The sequence below is a fragment of the Salmo salar genome, chromosome ssa24 (genome assembly GCF_905237065.1).
Source record: "Salmo salar chromosome ssa24, Ssal_v3.1, whole genome shotgun sequence".
NCBI classification, from domain to species: domain Eukaryota; kingdom Metazoa; phylum Chordata; class Actinopteri; order Salmoniformes; family Salmonidae; genus Salmo; species Salmo salar.
In genome coordinates this window covers 28,619,875-28,637,804 of record NC_059465.1, presented here as the reverse complement: position 1 = coordinate 28,637,804, position 17,930 = coordinate 28,619,875, and the positions used below count along the sequence as shown (strand labels likewise).

General features: G+C 43.2%; 1 protein-coding gene across 2 annotated transcripts; it reads left to right on the top strand.

Annotated features, from left to right (window-relative positions):
• The first annotated feature begins 3,900 nt into the window (after nt 1-3,900).
• LOC106585353 (AN1-type zinc finger protein 5) lies at nt 3,901-17,190 on the top strand. Of its 2 annotated transcripts, none has more exons than XM_014171445.2 (6): nt 3,901-4,167; nt 9,706-9,870; nt 10,119-10,221; nt 10,325-10,401; nt 12,703-12,816; nt 13,217-17,190. In XM_014171445.2, the coding sequence occupies exons 1-6, from the start codon at nt 4,158-4,160 to the stop codon at nt 13,363-13,365; spliced, it is 618 nt and encodes a 205-aa protein (XP_014026920.1). In that variant the 5' UTR covers nt 3,901-4,157; the 3' UTR covers nt 13,366-17,190. The 2 variants fall into 2 exon arrangements, with proteins under 2 accessions (XP_014026920.1, XP_014026921.1); XM_014171446.2 differs by lacking the exon at nt 3,901-4,167 and adding an exon at nt 4,345-4,434.
• Nucleotides 17,191-17,930: the final 740 nt, after the last annotated feature.

The window sequence follows — 17,930 nt, the reverse complement described above, 5'->3', positions numbered from 1 at the left end:
AATGTGTTCTTAACTGACTTGCCTAGTTAAATAAAGATGAAATAAATCTGTGTGTGTATCACCCTCTGTGTGTGAGTAGAATGTAATTTGAATGTGTATTTTGAACATCATGCACATTAAAACAGTAGGCCTATCACACTGTATACATAAACACATAGAGGACATTGACACAATGATTCATAAGACCGCTGCCCTGTCTCTTTTCCTTTTTCTCCCTTCCTTTTTCTCCCTCTTTCTTTTCATCTATCTATGTATGTATACCTATCTTAGCCCATGGGCTGTACAGGCAGGCAGTTCCAGATACTGTACAAACAGACACACCTGTATGTTGTTGTTGTCATTGCTACTTTGTCAACTCACAGTTTCTCACATGCCCCTGTCAAAATTGGGGGGTGGGATAGGATATTCTATACCTTACCCTTTAACCTCCACATACAAAACCCCTCATAAATCACTTTTAAGGCTAAAAATATGTTCCTTCTTTCGCACTCTCAGGACTGAGCAAATGCAGATCTCACACCCCAGTGACCCAGTGTTACCTTAATTGGGGAGGACAGGCTCTTAGTAAAGGCTGGAACAGAATTAATGGAATGGTATCGAACACATCGAATATGTGGTTTCCATGTGTTTGATACCATTCCCTTGACTACATTCCAGCCATTATTATGAACCGTCCTCCCATCAGCAGCCTCCTGTGTCTCACATGTACTGTATGTCCCAGCCACACACATAAACAGGGCTTGAGCACAAACATATTTTGTTTTATTGTCAGGGAATGGGAGACTCAGTGTACGCACACAACACCACAATTGTATGATAAAGGCACATTATCAGTCTCCGTATTGGACCCAGTGGCCCTTGAAAGGCTCTGTTATGCCAAAAGCAAACGCTAGAGAGGCAAAGTTTCAATTATTGGTCTTGTTTTACAAACATTTTTATTAAACACTTGTTGTCCCACAATATTGTTCATCGGATGTTCCTCGGCGTCTTTGAAAGGCATGACGCAAATGATTTGCAAATACACCCAACTATTTACTGTTTTCATGGAGAAAAAACTGTCAGTTTACTTTACAATCTGGCCAGAATGGGGCTTGTGGGGGGGTTCCGTCTGTTCCCCTATTTATGCATTTTGGTGGGCGTCTATTTGTGCTGTTTAATCTATCATTGTTTGTTTGTGTGTTACAGCTTGTGTGATGATAAATCCTGGGCGAACACACTCCCCTCACCACCAATCTAGGGTTCCAGCAAAGAGCACCTAACACAAACACACGATATCCCACCCCAATGTTTTTCTTCAGCCTGGGACGTTCTGTATGGTGATAGAAGGAGTGATGTTTTGGACGTGGAAGGTGTGTAGCCACAGGGCAAATACACATCCACTGAAACCACAAACATGTTCTCACATAGGGAGCAGAGTGGTAGGCCATGTAGTGTGTCAATGTCTGGATACCCCAGTGTCTAATGCTGTTTTTGGTTTCATTGTGTGTGCAGACTATAGGATCTCGACCTCCTTGGCAAGATTCTCACTCCAGAATTACGTTTACTGCACATACCAGACAAGTTTATCATGAAAGAGCATAGGAGTCAGTACCTCCCGACAAACAGATAGTGTGTGTCTGATGGGTATGTCACCCAGGGGCGGAAATCCCGGGGGGGACGGGTGACACACGACCCCCCCATCCTGGGAAAAATATGATTTGTCCCCCCAATATATCACTGAAACATAACTATGTAATTTAAATAATATTAATAATACGCAATGAAAGCAATTGTGCTGATTATAGACACTTAATAGCGCGTTTTTAAGTTTCAAAAGATTGCGACCGCCCCACCCTTTGCCTCACAATGGTTTGATCCACTGCCAGTTCCTTAGTTGGCAAGGTAACAGAGGGGTCGTATCCACTGTCTGAAAGGCACTCAATGAACGTAACTGACGTGAGGTTAATCCAGTCAATCGCGCACACACTAGCTGAATATGCAGAGCTAGCAGGCAAATATTAACTATTAAGCTAGCTAGTAATTATTCCATTTATGTGGCCTCGTCAAAGATGGAATCTTTGCTATCGTCAATTTATTCCAAGATTAGCATGCAGATGATGTAAGTTAGTGCTTCAAAGTCCCTGTGATAAGGTTAGCGATAAACTGAAGTCCAAACTGAACAGAACTACACTCTCTTCTACCATTGTCTTAAATATATTTAATGGTCTCGTTGCAAAAGCTAAATTGTCGCATGAGTACTTTTATTTATTTATTTTATTTCACCTTTATTTAACCCGGGTAGCAAAGATTATAGCAAACACCACTGAAACGGAATTGGTGCTCGCTAGCTTTGCAAATTCAGCTATTGTTGGAAGCCAGCCAATATGAAACAAACTATTAAAATTACAAAAGGTTGCAGCATATGTTGTGTAAATGGTGAACTCATACAGCTGTCAACTCTTGTCATTTTAATCCGTTTCACATTTGCTAGCTACCTTTTAGATCGAAGCCCAAATAGAATGATAAAAGATAAGATGATAGAAGCCCATCTCCTACTGTTAATAACACACACACTGTGTGTGTGTAGCCAGCCAGCCAGGTAGAAAAATGGCAGAAAAATAAAAGACGGACATCAGAGTATTTTTCAGTACACCAAAACGCAAAGTAAGAACCCTAGTAGCCTAATATCTCAAAGACTAGTTGATAAAATGTTCATAAGAAAGAAATGAAATTCTAATGGAAATGTTTCACAATGATGTCATTGGGCAGAGCAGGCAACAGATGGCACACAGACAGCAGAGTTGGGGACAGATTTGCAGGGACAGACTGGCAGAGACAGGGAGTCTCAGGTAAGTTTGTTGAGTCTTTGTTTGGCAACATTATGAAAGGTTCTAAATTTTTTTGACTTGTAAAATAGGAACATAATTGGAAAATGCCATGGATACCCCCACTCTCAACTTAAACTGGTGACTGAACTAAGATTTGTTAAAGGCAATGGTATTGCTGTTGTGATTAGTTGTGTAGTTTTGGGTACCGGTAGTTAGGAGTACGGCAAACACCTTATTTCTTTGGTTCCTCAATATACATTTACCATATTACAATGTAGGCTATGTGTTACAGCACTACTTTTGGTGTCCCCCTCAGGAATTGCTCTTGAGAAAATTTCATGTAATTGTCCCCTCCAAAGTTGATATCAGATTTTCGCCCCTGATGTCACCCCTAGATTTGTTTTGCTGTTCTTCTTGATTCTTGACTGGGGTGGGGAGAGGAAACGAGCCCGCATTGCAACACCCACACAGCTAGTGACGTTACGTTTGATACCGGAGCACCGAGTAATGCTTGGAACTGGCTTTGCAGTGTATAGACAGACTACTGCGAAGCAGTGTGAGGACGCCTGTATCGCTTTATTAGAAGCACGTGCTCAATGACGTCAGAAGCGTCGTTTTTGTCGAACAACCACCTGCATTGTTTGATATTAGTTTCAGTTGAAGACAAAAGGCGATCTCCGGTGTGTGGGACGTCATCTATAATAATTTGGCTTCTCTAAATTATTTTGACCAGAATGTGCCACTTGCCTACACTATGTTGACTAAAGACTCGAGTAATGAACCTATTTTCGACACAATTGGCTGGATAGCCTCAATGCTTCAAGAAGCTGTCTGTGGTGGACAAATAAATCTGTGATATTCTCACATATTAAATACGCATATGTTATCACAAGCCTGTCAACGTTATTTGAATGACTAATTTAGACACATACATGAATAAAGTTAATGTTATGGCTCGATACCCACAGACTATACGTGGGTGGATGACGAATGAATGCCCAACCCCTTGTACGGTACGGTGTGAGACACTCCGGCCAGGGGTTCTCGGGTAGCCAATCACAGTACGTTCTATTCCCGGTGACATCATCCGCCACTCCTCTTACTATAGAATGAAACGACCGAGAGAGAGAAAGGAAGAGAAGGCACAGCCTCCGTCAGAGAAAAGAGCGATAAATACATTTTGGGGAGAGGATTTGTTTAAAAACGACTGCTTAACCAGACCATACATATTGTGTGATTCCGATCAATTTGGGCAGGTGAGAATCGAGATTTGAAACGGTGGGTTGTCTTGGTGTATGGTTGAAGACAGAAAAAAGGGACACCGAAGAATTGGATCAACATCAACGTAATATGGAATTTCGTAAGGATTATTATTATTATTATTATTTGTTTAATATAATCAATTAACTTTATAAATGTGTGTATTGTATAGGGGAGAGCCTAGTTATCCTTTATGCCTGGTAAACAAGGTCTAGCGAGGTAAAGTTGTCACCACCTCACTGACAATATCACAAGCCTTCGAACGTGTTAGTCTAGCTGTGCCAGGGGAAAAACAAGACAGGAAGCAGGGTCGCTAACGTTACAGCAACCGAAGGTTATGCTATCGGTTTTCTATATTTAAAAAAAGGTAAACTAGTGATATATTTAAGGTACTTTTTCGTATTTGTGTTTTGTCTAAAGATAATTTTAAAATGGTACGTACGTTATCAGTTAGCTACCTAACTAGTTGCTATTACTAACCGAATTGTTCGTGTTTTGATCGGATGAGTTGACTGGTTGATTTTAAAATGAGTTCCATGTTAGATTTGAACGACAAATGAATGTTCCATTGAACACGACATTGAGTTCAGACATTCTTTGTCTGGTTACCTTGCTAACAACATTCTATGCAAAGAGTCATTATAGGTAACTAGTAACGTTATGGGAGCTATCAAACGACGTCCAAACAACAGGAAGAGATGAGTAGCAAACAAAGAAAGCACAAAAGAACAAGGGTCGAAACGTGGATGATTGATGTCTAGCTAGCTACTTCATTAATCTAGTTACAATACATTGTGTGCGACAAAGATGGCTTGCTAGCACTATTATTGCTTTTGGTCTCGGCAATGTTACTTGTCTAGCTAGGTCTTGTCTGGTAGCATTTTTTTTCTGTACTGTAGCGTGACTCGGTGATTTTTGGGCCACATCCAATGTATTTCAGTGTTTTCTTTGTTAGCTGTTTGTTTCCTTAAGAGGTTGTTGATTAATGTCACTGACCATGATATGAGTCATTGGATAGCCTAGCCTGATTAAAAATCTAGATACTGCGTTTTGCCAGCTGGTGAACATCATGAAAGTGTTCCATGACGGTTGACCTAACTAAACAAGGCACTGCTCAGATTCGATTATCTGTAGTAGACCTTACTTGTTAGTTGTATTAGCGACATTTGAGGTAAAGCTAGGCAAATCTGTGCAGCCTTGGTTAGGTCTATCCTCGTGATTAAAAAGCACATTGTGCCAAGCCATTTCCCCCAAATGGTGTGATGAACTGTAGGATAGGCTACAGTCACGAAACAAATTAGCCTAGCTGGTGTTTGATTTAAATTCTAAACTGTGTGGTTTGAGCCATGAATTCTGATTGGCTAAAAGCCATGGTATATCAGCAGTATACCACGGATATGACAAAACATTTAGTTTTACTGCTCTAATTACATTGGTAACCAATTTATAATATCAATAAGGCTCCTCGGGTGTATGGAGGTGTGATATAGGGCCAATATACCACGGCTACGGGCTGTGCCCAGGCATTCCGTCGTGCGTAAGATCAGCCCTTATCCATGGTATATTGGCCATATACCACACCTCCTCGGGCCTTATTGCTTAAATATATAGTCACTATAGACTCTGAATTTATCCACTTGAAGTACATTGCTTGACATATGGCCTAACTGACATTCTATCGGAGAGCAGCAGGGCCTGGATGGCAGTAGAGCAAAATACTCACCACCTTTGTCTGTCCAATAAAAATAATGTTGACTTGCAAATGCTATTTCTTTCTCTGTGAGAAGATGCGTGAGAGCGTTCGTGTTCCAAACATGCCCAGGTGGAAAATATAGATTGTCGGGCGTTGAGCAGGTCACGATCATCTTACAGCTCGTGACATTCAAACATTTTCTCCAGGCAACATCAACAATTTTGGTGCTTTCAAGAGACTTTGCTGTGTAGTCAGCCGGCAGACACCTGATGCAGTCGAAGAGGCTTTAAGGAAATCCTTGTGTGGGGGGGTTGGAGACTACAGCATACACGTGTGGTTAAGTGCAAAGGCTGACAGGCATATTGTTTGTTGATCGCAGGGCCATAATAACACTGACATCTCAGAAGGTTCTGAGTAGGCTGCTGTGGCTCCTTCCCAGAGCATTTGACATGTTTTGGTCATGACTACAATGGGATAAGCTCCCCTAGGGACTGGAGGTGTCAAGTGCCACCTGTTTCATTTTAGCTTTATTTTTGTGAGCGATATCATAGATCTTTAATGTAATATTCAATTTGGTTTAATGTTTATTTCCCTGCAAAGTGTTGAAGCCTACTTCGTCTTGGGGAAGTTACCGGTTGTTCGTTACCTTGAGTGTCTTGCTGACACGCTCAGCTGCGGCCAAGGAGAACATGTCTCAATTTGTTCTTCTCACTATTTGTTCTCCTGTTTTCTTGTGCACAATGAAGAATTTCATCATCAATTTTACATATAAACCAGATTGCATACCAGAGAATACTATAGACCTCAAGAAAGCCAGTCAGTTGATTATTGGCATTTTTTTTCCCAACACTTTTGATAAACAGGGCAAAATAGAAATTGTCCTATAACAGTTAGGATCAGCTTGATCTCCCCTTTAAATAAAGTACACACCGTGGATGCCTTCAAAGCAATGGGAACCTTCCCAGAGAGGAGAGGCAGGTTAAAAAGTTTAGCAATAGGCTTGGTAGCAATAGGCTTGGTGACAATAGGGGCAGCAACCTTTGAAGAAGAAAGGGTCTAAACCATCTGACCCAGATGTTTTTTTGCGATCAAGTTTAAGGAGCTCCTTGGACTCTGACTGCCTGCAGGGAGGAAGTTTGTAGCGTGGCAGGGGAAAAATAGGTAGGAGCATCGGGGCTAGTCGCATTAGAAGGGGTGGGAGATGAGGACATGTTGAACAGGCAATGAGGCATGGCTGAGTCCAATATGAATCCTGATTTATGAAGTGGTGATTTTAAAGAGCTCAGGCATGTGCTCATTGCCAGTAACAACCATATCATCAACATTAAGAGACATGGGAAGCTGTGAGGAGGAGGGTTTATTCTCCAGGTTAACTGTTTTCCAGAACTTATTGGGGTTAGACCCACATGGATAACTGCTCCTTAAAGTAACTGACTTTGACCTTCCGAATAGCCTGAGTGCACTTATTTCTCATTTGCCCTAACGAGAGCCAGTCAGCCTGAGTAGGTGTGTGCTGAGCCTTTTATCCAAATGGAATTCTTGAAATGGAGTAACTCTGCCAGATCACGGTCGAACCAGGGGCTGACCTGGTTTTTAACTCTCATTTTCTATACGGGGGCGTGTTTGTTAACAATACCACTGAAAATATAAGGAAAAAAGGGTCCAAGCATCTTCGACAGGGATCAAGCTGATTCTATACCAATTTACAGAGGCCAAGTCATGAAGGCTTGCTCATTAAAGATTTTTAGCGAACGTCTATGACAAATCAGGACAGGTCATTTCATTGAGCAGCCATTACGAACACAGTCTGTAAAACAATGATCATTACAGAAAACACCAGACGGATACCTATCAGGATTGATTGTGAGGATAACATCAAGGAGAGTAGCCTTTTCTGTGTGTTTGGAGTCATACCTTGTGGGATTGGTAATAATCTGAAAAAGATTTAGGGAGTCCCATTGCTTTAGGATGGTGGTTTAAGCATGTCCCAGTTTAGGTCACCTAGCAGGACAGATTCAGACTTAGTGTAAGGGGCCAGGAGAGAGCTTAGGGCAGGTACGGTTCAGGCCGGTGCTGATGGAGGACGATAACACCCAGCAACAGTCAACAAAGAGCTATTTGAAAGTTTAATGCTTAAAACCAGCAAATCAAATTGGGAACAGACTTGGTGGAGACAACATATCACTGAAGGTGATCCTTGGCAAATATTGCCACTCCACCGCCTTTGGAAGATCTGTCATGCCGAAAAAGGTTATAACCAGAAAGGTTAACATTAGTGTTCAAAACACATTTTCTTAACCTCGTCTCAGTAATGACCAACCCATCTGGATTGGAGCTGTGAACCAACAATTTTTTTTCATTTGATCAATTTTAGGGAATAAGCTTCTAGTGTTAATGTGCAGAAAACCCAGTCTTTTACGAGAGCAGAAATCAGTGAAGCAGATATCCAAGCACAGTCAGCAGATATCCAAGTCAGAATTGGGGCTAGCAACAGTAGATGGGCCAGGGTGTACATGCACATTTCCATATATCATCAGAAGTAATACAATCGGGGCACAACAGAGGACAGGGAATGCTCTGCAGTGTTGATTTATGACATTTGAATGTGCATTAGATGGCAACAAGATCATATTGTACAGCAATTTCATCAGGTAACATGAATACAAAGCCGGCGAGAGGTGGTTAGAATAGGATGGGGGACCAAGAGTCTGTATAACCAATAGAGAGTCAGAGTACCCAACTGTGGGACAGACTGTTTGTTCCCACACTTGGGGAAACAAGCAAGTTCATGGTCAACAAAGCACACAGGAGTCATGAGGCAAATAGCATAAAGTGCAAGAAAAAAATATAACAACTTGGGGCCATTGAAAGTTCAGAGTCACTCCCCAACAGTGCATGTGTGCTGGAGGCAAGCGAAAGCTCGGGAGTGTGGCGGGGATACCTGTTGCAGACGGGGAGGTGGGCCAGGACAGACGGTGAACAGATCGCCAGGTGGAATCCAAGCAGCAGGCAACGGGAGTAGGTGTCACACTCACTTGGGAGAAGTTTTTTTTCGGGAAGCAGATTTCTTGTAGAAAATCCCAGCTAGCTAACGTAGCTACCAAGTCTCTGTCCATGTTTTTTCCATGTGGAAAAGGAAATCGTTAGCTAGCTATATTTCTTCAGTTTTGACAAATGGTCCTTTACGACATCCAAACAAAGTTGTCCTGTGGCTGTTGTATTTTGGAGATTGCGAGGAGGATATCTTATGTGATCGTAGCAACAATATTGTTTCTTATTGAGGTCATTTACAATTGAAGTGTCCTGATTGCATATCAGTTCAAAATAGAGATGAATCCAGGGCTTACTGTATTGTAATGACCTCTGCACAGATGGAGGGGGCTTCAAAGGCCTCTGAAATTGATATGTACCCACTGATTCTTGAAGGATATACAACTTATAAATGCCTCATGAGCTTAGTTCAACTGTCGTACCCCATCAAAACCCAAAGTATAAGCTATGTTTTATTCCTTTGTTTGTAAACAAGCACTGTATAGCCTCAACGTGATTAAAGCTAATTTTGATATCATGGATGGTCAGACCTTGCATCCATAGCTCTCTTTGAATTTGAGTGATTACATTTCTCCAGCCCCACCCCTCCCCGCTTTTTACTGAAACGGTGGTGGGAAGAACGCTTTGTTTCAACTGCTTATTGCCCCTTCGATAGTAGAATCCTTGCTTCAGGGGATGTCTTTTCGATTTCCCCCCCGTTTCTTTATTAGTCTTAATGTTCCTTTCTGGTATGTTATTTTCAAATATATGTGCCCAACCACCACCCTGACATCTAGTAACCTACAGTACCAGTCAAAAGTTTGGACACACCAAACTTTTGACTGGTACTGTAGGTCTCACACTCGCTGTCACGCATGTACTCTAACAAGATACCTTGCTCCCATTTGTCAACAGCGATGGCCCAAGAGACTAACCCAAGCCTGACGCCTGTGCTTTGTACCACTGGCTGTGGTTTCTATGGCAACCCCAGGAACAACGGCATGTGCTCGGTCTGCTACAAGGAGCACCTGAACCGTCAGCAGAGTAGTACCCACGGCTTGAGTCAACTTAGCCCAATGGGTAAGTTCCTCCTCCACCCTGTTTCTTACTGACCACACACACAACCCAAATCTACTCCAAACAGTGTGTCGTTGTCGTCCCCAAAACCAGACTCTCACCAAAGCGGCATTACATTGCATAGGGAAGTTATTTCGCTCTGCTAAAATTAGCATAAACATTATGGGCCAGCTGCACTGTTGAGGAAACTGTTGAACAACAAAGTATCTTATCCCATCTGAGGTTGATGTCTTACTTTTGCTGTCTCTCAGGAACAGTTGGTAGTCCTACCCCTGATGCCTCAGCCATCCAGCGACTAGAGGCCAGTCTAGCCAAAGAAGACCCTTCATCTGGCTCTGCTGCAGACATGGCTAGGTAAGGGGTGTGTGTCCCCGCATGTGATACAATGGATGTCTCATTACTTTTTGCTCTCTCATATCTCTAACTTATTATTTTCTATCAATTGCCCCCTCTGCAGAACTATTCAAGGCTCTCTTCCAGTGACTCAACAAATGACAGAGATGAGCATCTCAAGAGATGATAAAGCAGAGCCTGGTAAAACGCACACTTCTAGAGCCTGATATAAAACGCACTTCTAGAGGGAAACATTGCTCTGTTCAACCCACTAGCATTAGCGTATACACTGAGTGTACAAAACATTAACACCTTCCTAATATTGAGTCCCCACCCCTTTGCCCTCAGAACAGCCTCAATTTGTCGGGGCATGGGTAATACAAGGTGTCGAAAGCGTTCCACAGGGATGCTGGCCATTTTCACTCTAATGCTTCCCACAGTTGTGTCAAGTTGGCTGGATGTCCTTTGGGTGGTGGATCATTCTTGACATGCACTACCGTTCGAAAGTTTCGGGTCAGTTAGAAATGTCCTTGTTTTTCAAAATCAAAAAAGAAATTGCCAATTAAAATTACATCAAATTGATCAGAAATACATTGTAGACATTTGTTAATGTTGTAAATGACTATTGTAGCTGGAAATGGCTGATTTAAAAAAAGAAAAGAAATGAAGGCTATTCCATGTGAGAAATTGCCAAGAAACTGAAGATCTCGTACAACGCTGTGTACTAATCAAATGTATTTATATAGCCCTTCTTACATCAGCTGATATCTCAAAGTGCTGTACAGAAACCCAGCCTAAAACCCCAAACAGCAAGCAATGCAGGTGTAGAAGCACGGTGGCTAGGAAACACTCCCTAGAAAGGCCGAAACCTAGAGGAACCAGGCTATGAGGGGTGGCCAGTCCTCTTCTGGCTGTGCCGGGTGGAGATTATAACAGAACATGGCCAAGATGTTCAAATGTTCATAAATGACCAGCGTGGTCAAATAATAATAATCATAGTAGTTGTCGAGGGTGCAACAAGTCGGTAACACAAGAGTAAGTGTCAGTTGGCTTTTTCATAGCCGATCTTTGAGAGTATCTCTACCACTCCTGCTGTTTCTAGAGAGTTAAAAACAGCAGGTCTGGGACAGGTAGCACGTCCGGTGAACAGGTCAGGGTTCCATAGCCGCAGGCAGAACAGTTGGAACTGGAGCAGCAGCACGACCGGGTGAACTGGGGACAGCAAGGAGTCATCAAGCCAGGTAGTCCTGAGGCATGGTCCTAGGGCTCAGGTCCTCCGAGAGAGAGAAAGAGAGAATTAGAGGGAGCATATTTAAATTCACACAGGACACTGGAAAAGACAAGAGAAATACTCCAGATGTGACAGACTGACCCTAGCCCCCTGACACAAACTACTGCAGCATAAATACTGGAGGCTGAGACAGGAGGGGTCAGGAGACACTGTGGCCCCATCCGATGAAACCCCCGGACAGGGCCAAACGGGTAGGATATACTACTCCCTTCACAGAACAGTGCAAACTGGCTCTAACCAGAATAGAGTGGGAGGCCCCAGTGCACAATTGAGAGAGAGAGGACAAGTACATTAGTGTCTATTTGGAGAAACAGACACCTCACAAGTCCTCAACTGGCAGCTTCATTAAATATTACCTGCAAAACACCAGTCTCAACGTCAACAATGAAGAGGCGACTCCGAGATGCTGGCCTTCTAGGCAGAGTTGCAAAGAAAAAGCCATATCTCAGACTGGCCAATAAAAAGAAAAGATTAAGATGGGTAAAAGAACACACACACAGGACAGAGGAGCTCTGCCTAGAAGGCCAGCATCCCGGAGTCGCCTCTTCATTGTTGACGTACGCCTATATAGATATTTCATTGAAAATCTACCCTTTCCAGCTACAATAGTCATTTACAACATTAACAATGTCTACACTGTATTTCTGATCAATTTGATGTTATTTTAATGGACAAAGTATGTGCTTTTCTTTCAAAAACAGGGACATTTATAACTGACCCCAAACTTTTGAACGGTAGTGTCCATGGGGAAACTGTTTAGCGTTAAACCTAGCAGCGTTGCAGTTCTTCACACAAACCGGTGGGCCTGGCACCTACTACCATACCCTGTTCAAAGGCACTTAAATATTTTGTCTTGTCCATTCACCCTCTGAATGGCACACATACACAATCTGTCTCGAGGCTTAAATATATATATATATATTTTTTTACCTGCCTCCTCCCCTTCATCTACGCTGATTTATTTTGTGTATTTTTTTAATTTTTTTAAGTGGATTAAACAAGTGACATCAATAAGGGATCATAGCTTTCACCTGGTCAGTCTTTCATGCACAGAGCAGGTGTTCCGAATGTTTTGTACACTCAGTGTATTTAGATGCACCCTGACTTAAGTCCTTGTACTTGAGTGCTAAAACACAGGAACTCTGTTTCATTTGAATCTCCAGACTGAAAGAAGTGTATATTTAAGTGCTTTTCTCTGTTTTCTCCTTCAGTTGTGACTGAGCCTACTGCTTCTAGCCCTGCCACTGGTGACAAGGCTAAGGGAGACACCCCCAATCCCAAGAAGAATAGGTGCTTCATGTGCCGCAAGAGGGTGGGCCTAACAGGTGAGCATGCCAGAGCAGGATGTGGTGCTTTTTCAAAGAAATGGAATGACAGGATTGAGCAATATGTATGCTGTTTTTGCTGAAGAGATTGGCCATGTTTGAGGCCGCATGCACAAATTGACTATTGATGGGGTTCATGCAATGTAAAACACTTCTTTCACATTTGTGATGGTCTCAGATCTTTATGACTGTATAAGTAGTGTCTAACATGGCAGGAACCCCATCAATGTCACATATTGATCTAATAATCTGCACAAGGCAACTGCAATGTAGGGAGTTTGGAATGTAACTCTTATTCCTGTGTGTCTGGTCTTAAGAGGCACATTTTTTTTTTATTGAGTTGGTGTTTGGTTCCTACAGTGGTTTCCCTCTAATTTCTGACCTTTGAACTCTACCCCAGGGTTCGATTGTCGCTGTGGGAACCTGTTCTGCGGTCTCCATCGGTACTCCGACAAGCACAACTGCCCTTACGACTACAAGGCGGAGGCAGCTGCCAAGATCCGCAAGGAGAACCCTGTAGTGGTCGCCGACAAGATTCAGAGAATATAGGGTTAAGAACCATCCACAAAGACTGAAGTATGATTGGACCCTCGACATGAACATTGGCATGAGTGGCAAAAGGATATCGGACTCGTTTTTAAAATCACAACCTTGAGAAAAGTGAAAGAGACCTTGCCTGAGGGGGAGATGCATGAACGATCACTATTTGTCTTGTTTTTTTATGTTTCCGTTTGTTTTTCCTGTGTCTTTGCCGATATTCTGTTTTTTGTTGTCTTTTAAAAAGAATCCCAGGGTACCTGTTGATGAGACGTAGTGAATGTGGGAGATGGATAGAAATGCCATAAATAGAGCCACCATGATCCACCCCTTCAACAGGTCAGAGGCATGTCTGTTCTGCGGAACCTATTTCTATCTGGACGTTCCATCACAACGTTGTGCCCCACTGAATACAGCCCCTGAGCTGTTTGGCCGCTTTGTTGCCAAATAGACAACGGACATTTTGTCTAAAGTTGTATGCACGTGCAGTATCCCGACGAGTTCAGTTGTCTCCATTTCTACTCTCCATTCACATCAGTTGGTCGGGTCAGTTGTCCGAAAGGTATGACCGCTCGAACTGCAAACTTTTCCAAAATGCATGTGGTCGTTGTTTCAAACTTCTGTGTGACCGTTTCCGCCACTGGGCACTTCTGCCACAGTGCTCTCTCACAGCTGCTACCCTAGCGTGCATGCAATTGCAAACATATTCATGGGAAAACAGCTGTTCACTAATTTGTATTGAACACAAAAGGTAATATGGCAGAGGGCTCTGTCTGTACACAGTGTTGTACCCTCGCTGTCTTGCATGACAAAGACACGTAAGCCTCTCCGACCTGCCTACCTCGCAGCAGGACATGTTTCTCCTCATCGCATTGTGCGTGTGAAGCCTTCTCTTAAAATCACTTCGTTATTTCCAGGTGAGGGGGTTACCTCGATAGGCCATTTTTAGGTAACCTGGTCATCGGGCACCGTTTCCTTTTGATCAAGTGACTGACAGTCATAAGAGGTGTGAGAACGGGGACAAAAAAACGTTTAATTAACCAGCTATCATGTGGGACTGAACTTTTAGTCAAGGAGTTCCATCAGAATCTCCCAACTGGCTCTCATGCAGAGGGTTGCGTACACTGACCCTGGTGCAGTTCTGAGTGAGGCTTGGGCACTACCCGTCTATGTTACCTGATATATGGGGGTATGAATGGGATAGCGCAACCCATGCAGTTGTGTAAAATATCTGAATGAATTGGCATCACTCGACTAGTGCTAGGTCATTTTTGTGAATCCTCAGACATTAGCACATGTATTCAGTGTAGTTAGGCTATGTGATCCAGCCATGCTGTGTGTGTGTGTGAGCACATGGTTGTCAGTGTGTGTGCGCCCCCCTCCTTAGTCTGAAGCAATATGGGTTAAACAGCACAAGCTACAGGAGCATGCCAGAGCTACGGTTTGAAAAAGAGATTACAGAGTTGGACAACTTCTCTTTTCAGCTTTCTATCCGCTCTGTGTGTGTGTGTGTGTGTGTGTGTGTGTGTGTGATCGAGCCGTGTCTTTTCTTTGGGGGGGCTGTGTTGATCTTATTTTTGTTCTGTAGGGATGTGAGTTTTTTTTTTTAAGAAATTTCGGTTTCCCCTTTTGATTGTTAGTTTATATGCAAATTTGTACAAAACTGTTTTATGTATTACATATCTTGCTACCCAGCATTACAGCAGCATTGTATCATGTAAATAGACTGTACAGAGAGACAGTACAAGGCCTGGTATTGGTGGTTTGGATTACAGCTTCACTTGTTATCAACGATGTCATTTGGATCAGGATCCCACATTGTATATACATGCATCTGTTGTCTATTGCGCCTGTGAGCTCAACTATGCTATAGCATTACAAGTAGAGGTTGGAGTGTTAAGGAAAAAGGATTGCCTGGGTAAAGGTGAATGTGTGCCAGTCACTATCTTTTTCAAACTTTTTTTGCACACCTGTCATATGCTTGGGGGAGTGTGTTGGCAGATGGTGTCACGCTGGCAGCTGCTCAGACAGCTGAGGCCGGGGCAGAGAGGAAGACCGAGAAGATGACGACTACTAAGCTCAACTCCCTGCCCCAGTACCCCTCCGTCTGAGCAGGGAGAAGAACGAGGACAGCTGATGTGGGACATGAGCATCAGAGAACCAATGTGTTCTGTTCAACCTGACCCAGGAACAGCTGGGGAGGTCCTGTAGCCTACCTCTGAGGGTTGGGACAGACGCACATCTACCCCCTGGTGAACCCCTGTCTAATGTGTCTGTTTCGCTTGCCATGTGTTAGTGAGTGTGCATATGTCTGGAAAGCTGGCTCAGTGTGACAGATGTGGATTTAACATGAATGCACCTTAGTCTACTGTGGGGAGTTAAGAACACTGCGAGGGGACAACGGGAGAGCTAGGGCAACTACGGTAGGAAGGAGATTGTTCCAAATCAACCTCTAGCCCCTACACCAAGGCACTCCTGTAGATCTGAAGGGATTGGATAAGCATTATGGTAGTAGCTTCGTCTTGCCTTTTAGATTAGCTGGGTGGAAATATATTGCTTCTATCTATACAATCCTCTCAGTTCTACAGGATGGTTTAGGAGTTGGATTTTAATCCAGGGTGTGAGGGCAATAGGGGAGCATTTTGATAGGTCAGGGCGAGTTCACTGTGAACATAGGGAATGGACATGTTTGAGATTCTGAAGGGTTGACCCGAGGTACCATCACTGAACTCTGTGTGACCAGTCTGAGCCTGGTCCCAACGATGACACTCCCTTACCATACAGAACACTAAAGACACTCCTAGAAATAAATACTCTACTATACAGAACACTAAACAAACAGTCAGAGGAATACTTGCTCACTGTCCCATTCATCCTTTTGAACCTGTTCTACTTCATCATCTCCCTTAAGACAGGCGTCCCCCACTTTAGCCCAGAATGGATGGATGAAGAGAAAAGGGGAGAGGGAGTCATGAGTTTTTAGGCATGCTATTGACCTAGGTTTAACAATACGTGTCAGTAGCCATCTAGGAAGCTTCCTTTAAGTCAGAGGGAGAATCTGTTGCGTTCTCCTCGCCTCCTAAAAACGCATTGGATGAGAAAGCCAGATGTTCCTCCTCTGACCTCCAATGGGTTTTGAGAATGAGGTGAAGAGAGGACAGGAAGAATAGGAGTGGTCACAGGATACGTGTCATTGAGAGAGAGTGGAGGGTAGAGAGAGAAAAAGGGGAAGATTGACAAATGGTGTGCATGTAGACAAATCAGTGGATGAATGATTGAAGACTGGGTAAGCAGGGATGGGGCAAAAATAACCAATTCTGAAAGTCAAGTGTTGAAATAACATGATTAAAAGGCCAATGGTAGGTCCAGAGGTCACAGCTTTTCACTGACTGGGAAATAAAGGAAAGTGCTATTCGTCTTGACATAGGGAAGATCTCAATTGCATACTCATCTTCTCAAAACCCATTGAATGAGAAATTCTGAGGTCCCACCCCTGACCTTTTCCTCCATTGGGCTTTGATGAGGAGAGAGGATGCAAGGATATTGCATTTGAGATCTTCCCTAGTTTTACATTACTACACTTTGAAACTGGTAACCAGGGTTCGGGTGAATTCCCATTTCAATTCCAATTCTCTACAATGTGGAAAAAATGGAATTGGAGTTCAGTTTACTTTTTGAATTGACTGGAAGTCCCAGAAATGATTGGAGTCATGGCAGCAGCGAAAGTCAAGTAATAAACCACAAAGTCGCCAACTTTAAAGGTGAAAAATATATTTGACTCAATGCAGTATTGTCATTTCATACAATATAAATGAGTCATTAAAAAGCTACGACAAAGAAATTCTTGTTTACAATGTATTTTTATAACGAACTATAGTGATTAGTGGATAGAATCTACAGTATATTCTACAACAGTGGTTCCAAAGCTTTTTTGGTTATTGTAACAACTGAATTTTGCTCTGCCCTGAAGTACCCCCTCATGTGCATTTTACCAGTAGGCCTATGGTCTCATGAGTCTTCAAGTACCCCCAGTGGACAGGCGAAGTACCCCATGTTGGGAACCACTGTTCTACAATAACATTATATGTTTGAATGAGTGTGCCTGTTAGATGTAAAGCACATCATGTCCAAGTGATGATACGTCGCCTCCTGGTGTCCATCCTCTGTAACTGTCATCTTGTCCGGGCTCCCTGCCCAGCAGCTGCTCAGTTTCAGGCTGCTCAGAAGCCTGCTGGCGGTCATCAGGCCCGACGCCGTCTCCATGGAGACATCACTACGGGACCAGGTTGAGGTGGCAAACAACTGGTCAAATCGTGTGCACATTTAGAAATGAACAGATTTGACAGCATACACAATTGCTTCCAGTTCCCGTGATAGACTCACACAGCAAGTTAAAAAAGGGGCCCATGACGCATCTGAAGGAGTACTGATCCATGTGGTTGTCGGCACTTCATGTTCTCCGCCAGGTCATACCAATGACAATAGACACACACCTGGGTCAGTGGGGGAGGGTGATCATCCTCAAATTTTCCTCACTCACCGTTTCTCAGCCCTGAGCTCGATCATGTCACGGAAGT

Bases quoted from the DNA above. Each gene is read 5' to 3' on its own strand.
- LOC106585353 (XM_014171445.2), top strand. The intron at 9,871-10,118 runs GTAAGTTCCTCC...GCTGTCTCTCAG, and splicing joins GAGTCAACTTAGCCCAATGG to GAACAGTTGGTAGTCCTACC. The intron at 10,402-12,702 runs GTAAAACGCACA...TTTCTCCTTCAG, and splicing joins AGATGATAAAGCAGAGCCTG to TTGTGACTGAGCCTACTGCT.